Below are 10,422 nucleotides of genomic sequence, written 5' to 3'. Positions count from 1 at the left end.
CATGATATTATGTAATTACTCTGATTTTACATACGAGTGAACCAAAGCTATTAAGGAGCATAGTCAGGATTAGAAATCCAAACTGCCAGATTCCAGATCTTTCTTCCTACTGGTGCATATATCTGCCCCTGATCATCAAGGCACCCTCTATTCTGTCTTCCCTTCTTCCCCATTGTCCTTCTTAGGAACTTTCCAGTATCAGAAAAGCAGTGAGCTGCGGACTGAGTGACACCCACTGAGATGTGGGCTCGGCTTGGCAAAGCATGGAAACGTCCTCATTTCTGGCATGCCTCGCTGATCAAGATGTTCTCTGGTCTAGAGAAATGTATAAATGTGGGTGTTTCCTGCTCTTGTATCATGGACGCTGTGCTGATCTCTCAAGACCCTTCGAGACATGAGGACATTCCTCTTTCTCTTTGCTGTTCTCTTCCTTCTGGCCCCAGGTAAAATGAACGTCTTTGTAGGGAAGGTTCTAGAGGTGGTGGCCCAGAGAAAGAGTCTGCTTCAGTGAGCACCTTGGTGTGGTCAGCCCGGTGGCCCTGCAGGGGAGCATTTACTATGGGAGGTGACCCCCCTAATGTCTCTTCTATAAATCCATTGCATTTTCCCTGATTGTCTAAGATGGGGTATCACGGGGTTGAGGAAATAAGGATATGCCAGGAAAGATGCCCTTTGGTCCCCAGCTCCATGCTCACTAACAAAAACAAAAAATTGGGGAAAAAACGTAAAAGCTAGGGTTGGCATCTGTGGATCTTGTAAAAAATAGTCGTGATAGAGATGAGACAGATAAGAAAGAGAGCCAGAAAAAGGCAAAAAGGGACGAGGAAAGGGACAGAGCTCAGACACCACGTTCACGCCGGCCATGGCGCAGGTCAAACGTACGTGTCAAACTGCTGCTCCTTCGTCACAACACCATGAAGCTGGGCACTTGTGATGAACACTTCACACCACAAAATGCATGCGGTTCTCCAATGCCAGGACCTTTAAGAAAACTCTGTCCTACTTCGAATTTAGTGATTTCAGACCAACACTTCAGGCTTGGAAGGTTTGCTTTATAGATATTTTTCAGATGCAGAAACTGAGCCTCAGATGGGCTAGGCGGCTTCTCAAAGTCATACAGATAAGCGGGAATGAAGCCAGGACCTGAGAGTTCACAGCAGGACTCCTGCCACATCCTCTGGCTCCCAGGAACCTCTAGTGGCTCCAGTCAGATCTTCCTCAAAATAAAATCCAAGACTAGACTCATCCCAGTTTCCAGAGAGCTAGAGAAAGGGCTTTTCAGAGCCTGCAACGAGTCCAAATTGTGCCAGATGCTATAGATGTCTCCTTAGGAGGCTCAGAATTCTCACACCAGCTGTATGCGTTGCTGGTCTGTTTTGCAGTGAGCCTGTGTGGTTCGATTCTGTGCCAAGTGCACCGGGATCCAGGACCTACGGTGAGCTGTTCATTCCACTGACCTCGATGTACACATTGGAAACTGACCAAGGCCCCCTTTTCAGATCAGTCAGGTTTATTATATAATTTAGTTAACACAATATAAAATAAGGCAATATAAAATTATATAAGCAAATGGAACTGACCTATTAATATGCATTTGCACACACGCACACACACACACACACACACACACAGAGTTACATTAACCTCTAGATGGGTGTGTGTGATGATCCATCCGAATCCTTGTAGACACAGATGCTCTCTCTTTGCAGAGGCTCTCTCTTTCTGGACCATCACTGTTAACTGGATATAATACAAGGACCCTTGTGAAGAGTGAGGTCCAGTGCCTCCAGCCTGGGATGACCTTACAATATTAGGAGGGGGGATAGAGTACTGTCCCCTGAAGTGGGGGCCAAAGTTCACTGAGCTTTGAAACACCGGAGTATTGATACTTATGAACTTATATGCAGATGCTAGAAATGATTAGTACACATGCTAATACCAATCCGCCTGGTTTTAGTTTTACATATATGTGAATTAGTCACCTTTGTCGACATTAATTTCAATTTGTGTACATCTGATGCCTGTCCTTAAATATACCTGGATTAGGTAATCGAAAATGTTGATTCCAGTAAGATGTCTGTCTCTCCTTAACTTGAAGCGGGCTGCTCTTAGGACGGCTACTGATAAAGTACTAAGGCCGAAGCCACTATATTCTGCACAGAATAGACAAGAGGAGTCCTGGGGAATCACTCCCAACACATGCCCCTACTGGCCCTTGAACACGTTTTATGAAATGTGGCAAAGAAATCTGATGAGCCTTTCTAGGCAATCTTTTCCCTTCCACCCACAAGAGTAAACTTTTCCCTTTCTATATATTTATCCCTGTTTATTACTCCAATCGTGGGCCATGTCCCCAGCCTCAGACCTGCTCAATTCTCAGGGTGTAACACTTGGACAGCGAGTTGGGGAGTTACCTGCCCTGGAGGGGTTTCCAAGGACAAGGTGGTCATTACGTACCACTAACAGATTCTGATAAAAGAACAATAGCTTCTGCTTCCCAAAGCCCCCATAGCCTAACCCCAAATGTCAAGACAAACGTATTCTTCCTGGTCGTTAACCCCCTAAAACAAAAAGACAGAAAAAATGGAGAGAAAATATCTCCATACCATCTCATCTACTGGCAGGATGAGACCACGGCAGCTTGTAAAGAAATCTTTCCTAACTAGTTACAAGACTGTACCTGGTAACTGGATGGATCTGAGAGGAGAATTAATCCCAGTGGCTCCTTGCCTTCCATAGCCAGGAACGCGTTTTTTGACGAGAAATGCTCCAGGCTTCAAGGGAGGTGCGTGAATTCTTGTCAGAAAAATGAAGAACTCGTTGCTCTCTGCCAGAAGTCTCTGAAATGCTGCCTGACCCTCCAGCCATGTTGGAAGAACACAAATGATTGAATCTGAAGGCTCTGGCATTCCAGAGTGACATACATGACCGCATTTTGTCTTCTTTTTACTCTGGTCTCTTCAGTGAGAAGGCACCTCAATAAAAATAAATGACTATCGGGGTGCCTGGGTGGTGCAGTCGGTTAAGCATCCGACTTCAGCTCAGGTCACGATCTCGCGGTCCATGAGTTCGAGCCCCGCGTCAGGCTCTGCGCTGATGGCTCGGAGCCTGGAGCCTGCTTATGATTCTGTGTCTCCCTCTCTCTCTGCCCCTCCCCCGTTCATGCTCTGTCTCTCTCTGTCCCAAAAATAAAAAAAAAAAAAAAAAAAAAAAGTTGAAGAAGAAAAAAAAATAAATGACTATCTTTTATCAATTTGTCAAGTGCTTCACTTAGAAAGGAAATGTGAGTAGTTAACCCTGATGGTCCCTGCCTACTTGCCTTCTTTTTCTATAATTTTTTGGTAAGGGAACTTTCCCCAAATGATCTGATATTTCTTTTTAAAGGGGACTGCTAAAGACTATACATCAACAAACCTCTCACTTGCCCTCAGGCAGTCAGCCCCAACCACCTGTTGAGACAGACGATAGATAAATGGGTAAGTGGAGAAATGAACATATTAAGGATAAGTTGATAGATAAATTTACTTATTAAGGATTCTCATGTGTCATACACATGTATAAGTTAATCATTTTGACTCCATGGCTTTAATTGGAGACAATTACTGGATCCAGGTCTCCGAATGACTTTCTATTATTTGCCAAATCACTTTCTGACTCTAAGCTTTCATATTACCCAGTTCAAGTAAGGATTCCTGGTCATGTTCCCCAGGCCTAAGATCCAGCCTTGGTTCCCTGTTGGGTCAGAAATCTTGCCTTATTTCCCTCTTGATTCCCCAAGGTCAACGCACTTAATCCTGTTGAAGCAACAACCTTTCTTTATGACATTTTTCTGTTTTGAGATAATTACAGAGTCATGCACAGTTGTAAAATATAATACAGATACATCTCTACCGTTTAATGCAGTTTTCCTAATAGCACAACCAGAGGGCAATACAATACGAACACCAGATACTGACACGGATACAAAACAAGTCCATCACCACAGAGATCCCTGCCCCCACCCACGCCCGCCATGTTGCCCTTTCAGGGCCACACCCTCTTCCCTCCTGCGTCCGCCTCCACCTTAATTCCGGGTACTACTTATCTGCTCTCCACTTCTACAACTTGTTCTTCAGGAACGTCATATAAATGGAATCCTACAGGAGTACGTGGGTGGCTCAATCAGTTCAGCGACCGACTTAGTTTCGGCTCAGTCATGATCTCGCGGTTTGTGAGTTCAAGCCCGGCTTCAGGCTCTGCACTTACAGTGAGGAGCCTGTTTGGGATTCTCTCTCTCCTTCTCTGTCTTCCCCTCCCCTGCTGGCATGCGCTTTCTGTGTCCCTCAAGATAAATGAATTTAAAAATAAAATAAATGGAATCCTACAGTAGGTAACTTCTGGGGGACTTTTCACTCACTGTAGTGGTCTGGAGACTCTCCATGTTTGGTGCGTGTCTCAGTAGGTCTTCCCTTTTTGTCCCTGCATCATAGTCCACCGGGTGGATGTACCAGGATTCATTGAACCATTCACCTGCTGGAGGACAGCCGGGTTCTTTCCAGTTTGGTACTATGACAAGTAAAGGTGTTGTAAACTTTTACATTTGTAGATGTTTGAGCAAACACAACTTGTCATTACTCTGAGACGAGTGTCCCAACATGCACTTGCCAAGTCATATGGTTGCAGGTTTAGTTTTTACAAAAGAATGCCAAACTGTTTCCCAGAGTAGCTGTACCGTCTTTACACTCCCACCAGGAATGTAAGCGTGGCCTAGCTTATCCACACCCTAGCTAGCATCTGCTGCAAACAGTTGCCACGATTTTTTTGTTTTTGTCATCAACAGCTTATATGTCATTTTAGTTTGACTTTCTCTAAAATCTCATGATGTTTAACACCTTATCCTGTGGTTTTGTTTTTTCGTTTTGTTTCATTTTTTGTTTTTGCCATCTTTGTACCTTCAGCGAAATGGATGGCTCACACTTATTTTCTAATTGGATTTTTTCTTGTTTTCACTGTTGAGCTTTGAGAGTCCTTGATATATTCTTGATATGGGTCATGTGTTGGATATGCAATTTCCAAATATTTTCCCCCCAATATACATTGCATTTTTAACCTCTTAATAGATCTTTTGAGCAGCAATTTTTTTAACTTTGTGAAGTCCAGCTTCTTTCTATGGATCATGGTTTCTTTGGGAGTCAAGTCTCAGATCTTTTTGTGTAGTCTTAGATGATTTTCTCCTATGTGCTTTTCTAAAAGTTTAATGGTTTCACAGTTACACTTAAATCCATGAACCATTTTGAGTTAATTTTTCTAAAAGCTGTTAAGATGGTCTATGTTGTTCTCATTTCTGTTTTTGCTGTGGGTGTTCAGTTGCTCCAGCATTTGTTCAAAAGGCTGTCTTTTCTCCATTGGATTACTGTTGCAACCTTGTCAAACATTAGAAACTTAGGTCCAAACAAACTCCTACCTGGAATGTTTATAGCACCTTTGTTTATAATCACCCCAAACCGGGAGCAACCAAGATGTCCCTCAGTAGGTGGGCTGAGAACAAACTGTGATTCATCCAACTAATGGAATATTATTCAGGAATAAAAAACAGGTAAGCTGTCAAGTCACCAAAAGACACAGAATAACCTTAAGTGCATATTGCTGTGTGAAAGAAGCCAGTCTAAAAAGGTTATAGACGGCATGATTCCATGTATGTGGCATTCTGGAAAGGGGAAAACTAGGGATCGTGAAAAGAAGTGATCTTTTGCCCCGGTTGCCAGGGGGTTGGCCAGGGGTAAAACACAGGGAATGTGCTAGGGCAGAATATCAAACTTCTGCATGATGCTCTGCCTTTGTTAAACCCTGAGAACCATGCAGCCCAAAGGGTGAACTAAAGTTCACTGTGCAAATTAACAGAGTTAATTGGAAGTCAGGGCTACCCCAGGGTGAAATGCAGAACTATCTAATTGTATCATAAATGTATAAAACAACTTTCCTGCAGGCCAGGGGGAAGGGGATGCTGGCCTGGGTAACGTGGGCAGTTACAAAAGAAGTCTATAATCTAGTACAATGCACAAGAGCATGGCACTCTAGCCGATGATGTATTTGTTAGGTAACACAAGCTTAGCAATTCAGATCTTGCTATGCACTTATAGCCGGAACTGAACAATTAAGTACCGGGCTTGCAGATGTGGGAGCCAGGTTTGGAGAGGGAGTTTATAGATAAGCAGGGAAAAGGTAGAATGACCCACTTGGGGATGGATGACAGGTGGAGACCTGGCTTGCATACAGATGGTTACATATACAAATATTTATTGGTGTGTGTGTGTGTATGTGTGTGTTATTAAACAAATATGTACGTCCTTGCTCTGTCAGCTTAGAGGTCCTGGAAGCAAGAACATTCCAGCAACTATGAGGACACCTGGCACTCAAATACTGGTTTTTAATTCCATTCACCAATGGAAGGAGTCAGGGATCCTTGGAAAAGTGGGTGATTCTAAGACTGGAGCAGAGAACGTACAAGATAAACCCAGAGCAACTTTGTAGTGCCAGAACATGTGGAAGAACTTCAAACAAACAATGACACAGTGTGCCAAAAGAACACAAAAATTGAATTAATTTAGGGAAAAAGAAATTAAGTAGTGTTGGTATAAAATAGATATCCATGAGTATATAATAAATATTCATGATCAGGACTCCACCATACTGAAAGAAACACCAGTCTGTTCCTGGCTGGTGTCCCTGCAATGTGACCTTCACAAATACGTCCTAGGGTGTCCCATTCATTTGAGCGAGGAAGCTGGGTGGGCTGGTGTAGGGGGCGTGTCCTTCCTCCAGATAAAGCTTTAGTAAAATCATTTTCCTGGGAGAGTCAGCTCTTGTTGTAGAAAACTCTCTGGACACATTTCACATAATGACTTCCCCTTTTCCTTGCCAGGGCCACCGGGGATTACTTCTTGGCTTTTCACCGTGATTACCTCATGGGCGTCCTGGAGTTAAAACCCAGGAAGCAGTGGGGTCCCTTCCCCTGTGGCCCTCAGTTATTTGGTTCAGGCTTGCCCTCACTCATCCTCTGGAAATTTGTCAACATGACCACAGTGTTCCTACCCTTTTAAGGCTCCAGAGGCTTCTGCCCCAGGTTAGCCCATCTCCGCTGTGACTCTCTCCAAATTTGGGAGTGGTGGTTTGCCCTGTGACCTAAGTTCTCTGATGGGTCCAAGAAAAATCATCGATTTTCAGTTTGTTCAGAGTTTTTCTTACCTTAAGGGTGGGAGTGGAGACTTTCAGGTTTTTCACATGTAGCAGCTGAAATCAGAGTCCCAGGGTTCAGCCCAGTGAGCCCGGTGGGTATCTCCTCTCCTCTGTCTGTTCTGCTCTCCCCTGCTCATGTCGCTTCTGCTTTATGCTCGTCCTCTCTGTCCCAACGTTCACTCAACAGGTGGTTGGTTTTTAAGCACATGTTGGGCACTGGGCGAGCCTGTAATTTGTGAATGGAACATGAACATCGTCTCCCACCTGGGGAACTTAGAATTCAATCAGGAAGACCAAGTCACTGAAAACATCATGTAATTACAACTTGGGAAAGATGTCGTGAAGGAATAAAAAACTTCCAGGGCACTTGGGCACATGGGAAGAACAGGGAGAGATCCCCCAACGTTGTGACATGGAGATTCCAGGAGGTCATTCGTGGGAGGAGGGGGGAATATTCCAGGGAGAAGAGGGTTGGGCCCTGAACGGAGGCCAGCGCTGCTCGAAGCTCAAGGTAAAGGGCTTGCTTGGATTCAACCAAAAAGTGATAGCAGGGATTTTATTGTAGGGATTTTGAGAAGAGATGTGACAAGAGCCAATTAATGTTTAATTTTAATGTTTAAAATTCTCTTCTCATCTGGAAAAGAATCAGATGGTGGGGGTCCATCAGCTAGGAGAGCAGAGGGAGGAGGTGGCTTGGGAAGTCTGTTCCACCAGGGTTCCAGGGTATTCTCTCAAGTCAGTTCAGTCACTATCCCCTCGAAACCACTGCCAAAGTCCCGCCTCCTGGTCTTCAGGCATGATAATCGCACTGATTTATTCTGTTCTTTAGTGAGAAATGAATTTGACACAGACAAGATATGCGGCTATGGGACCGCCCGCTGCCGGAGGCGCTGTAAAACAGGGGAATTCTTCATCGGAACTTGCCCCAACATCTACCCCTGCTGTCTGAAAACGCGGAATGCCAACCGACCCATTCCTCTGACGTCCTGAAACCCGGTGGGGCCGGGTCCTTGCAGCAGCCGAAACTCTGAGCCTTCACTTCCTGAGTCCCCTCACGGCTGGAACGTTCCCAGTGGCTGCAGCTAATCCAATTACGCTAAAACCTTGGATTGCGAGTAACTTGTTCCTGAGTGTTCCACAAGATGAGCAAATATTTCTAATAAATTTTAACTTGATAAATGAGTGAGGTCTTGCAATACGAGTAGTACATGACGCCCAATGTCACATGATCACAGCTGAGCCAATGGTCCTTGAAATTCGCTTTGATATGCAAGTGCTTTGGATGACAAGCCTGTTTGTGGAACAAATTATGCTCGCAAACCAAGGTTTTACTGTCACAAGAATTCGCTAAGTGCCTTCACTCAGTGGAGAGCATGTGGGGGAGCCTCAAAATGGCCTTGCATAGTTGGGATAAGGGAGAAAGCAAAGTGGGTTAAGTGAGTGTTTCAACATAACAGCCAAACCAAAAAGTACAGCTAATCAGCCACAAGCCTAAGTGAACTTCTTTTATTTATTTTTTTTAGTTTTTTTTTTAATGTTTATTTATTTTTTAAAAAAAAATTTTTTTTTTCAACGTTTTTATTTATTTATGGGACAGACAGAGACAGAGCATGAACAGGGGAGGGGCAGAGAGAGAGGGAGACACAGAATCGGAAACAGGCTCCAGGCTCCGAGCCATCAGCCCAGAGCCCGACGCGGGGCTCGAACTCAGCGGACCGTGAGATCGTGACCTGGCTGAAGTCGGACGCTTAACCGACTGCGCCACCCAGGCGCCCCTTAATGTTTATTTATTTTTGAGAGAGAGAGAGACTGCACGAGCAGGGGAGGGACAGAGAGAGAGGGAGTCACGGAATCTGAAGCAGGCTCCAGGCTCCGAGCTGTCAGCACAGAGCCTGATGCCGGGCTCAAACTCACAAACCCTGAGATCATGACCTGAGCCAAAGTCGGACACTTAACCGACTAGCCACCCAGGCGCCCCCTAAGTGAACTTCTTTTATATTTTTGGCCTGAACTGCATCAGCTGAGCTTGCTAGCATGAGTTTTCTCTTCTGATCAGTTTTGCTCAGCAGTTAGTAATGTCTTTTATTAATTAAAACAGGAAAGAAATCAATATTAAGTGCAATTCATTTAGCAAACACTCTAATTCAAGGCATAGACCTCCAGGGAGCAAGACTAAAGAAATGTTATGTGATGACAAGGGACTGGCCCACATGGATGTCTGTGGAGGGTCACATCCTGCAGACACGGCACAGAGCTGATCTGCCCCCCCCCCGCCCCCCACAGACCCACTGTCCTGAAATCTGGTAAGGAAAGGGGAGCCCTAAAACATTTGACTTCCCTTTTCCTTCCAAATGTTAGCCCAGCTAATAAATGAATGATAACAAAGAATGATAACATCAAGAGAATATCACTATTTTGCAAACCCCTAGGGAAATAATGACCTAGCCTGTGAATGTCAAGAGCCCCACTCAAATAAACAACAATGGGGCACCTGGGATGCCTGGGTGGCTCAGTTGGTTAAGTGTCTGACGTCAGCTCAGGTCATGATCTCACAGTTCGTGGGTTCGAGCCCCATGTCAGGCTCTGTGCTGACAGCTCAGAGCCTGGAGCCTGCTTAGGATTCTGTGTCTCCCTCTCTCTCTCTGCCCCTCCCCTGCTCATGTTCTGTCTCAAAAATAAATAAAAACATTAAAAAAATTTTTTTTAATAATAAAAAAAAAGAATAGGGGCGTCTGGGTGGCTCAGTTGGTTAAGCGTCCAACTCTTGGTTTAAGCTCAGGTCATGATCTCACGGTTTGTGAGTTCAAGCCCTGCATCAGGCTCTGTGCTAACAGTGCAGAGCCTGCTTGGGCTTCTCTCTCTCTCCCTCTCTCTGCCCCTCCCCTACTTGCTCTGTCTCTCTCAAAATAAATAAACTTAAAAAAGTTATTACAAGACGAGAAAACTCAGACTCAATCACAGATTTTTTTAAAAGCAGAATTGAATTGGACCCAATGGCATCAATAATTTCTGAGGAAAAGACAAGAATGAAAAGAGGAGGGAAAAATGAAGAGTCAGATGAATTAAAATCAAAATGGGGAGGACACAGAGATGAAGGAGAAGCAGAGGAAGCCAAGGAACACGGGGAGAAAAGAACAGAAACGAAATCTGGAATGACTTTGGAACGACCCACACAACTTCAGGAAATGACAGTTGTGAAAAATCAGG

General features: G+C 44.6%; 1 protein-coding gene and 1 long non-coding RNA gene across 2 annotated transcripts; one reads left to right on the top strand and one right to left on the bottom strand.

The window, feature by feature from the left end:
* The first annotated feature begins 394 nt into the window (after positions 1-394).
* LOC112870024 (beta-defensin 106A-like) lies at positions 395-2,891 on the top strand. Its single transcript, XM_086702872.1, has 2 exons — positions 395-507; positions 2,708-2,891. The coding sequence occupies exons 1-2, from the start codon at positions 395-397 to the stop codon at positions 2,889-2,891; spliced, it is 297 nt and encodes a 98-aa protein (XP_086558998.1).
* Positions 2,892-3,797: 906 nt separating this feature from the next.
* LOC147581437 (uncharacterized) lies at positions 3,798-8,749 on the bottom strand. The gene is made up of 2 exons (XR_015249910.1): positions 7,225-8,749; positions 3,798-4,545 (listed from the first exon to the last, which is right to left on the bottom strand). It is a non-coding gene; the product is annotated as an uncharacterized LOC147581437 (long non-coding RNA).
* Positions 8,750-10,422: the final 1,673 nt, after the last annotated feature.

The sequence above is a fragment of the Puma concolor genome, chromosome B1 (genome assembly GCF_028749965.1).
Source record: "Puma concolor isolate L17-30 chromosome B1, mPumCon1.1.hap2, whole genome shotgun sequence".
Lineage (NCBI taxonomy): Eukaryota > Metazoa > Chordata > Mammalia > Carnivora > Felidae > Puma > Puma concolor.
This window is presented reverse-complemented; position numbering and strand designations above follow the sequence as displayed.

What these genes read in the sequence shown, in the direction of transcription:
- LOC112870024 (XM_086702872.1), top strand. Translation starts at nt 395, where the DNA reads ATGAGGACATTCCTCTTTCTCTTTGCTGTTCTCTTCCTTCTGGCCCCA. An exon ending in CAGAGAAAGAGTCTGCTTCA is followed by an intron (nt 508 to 2,707) that starts GTGAGCACCTTG and finishes ATCTGAGAGGAG; the next exon opens with AATTAATCCCAGTGGCTCCT.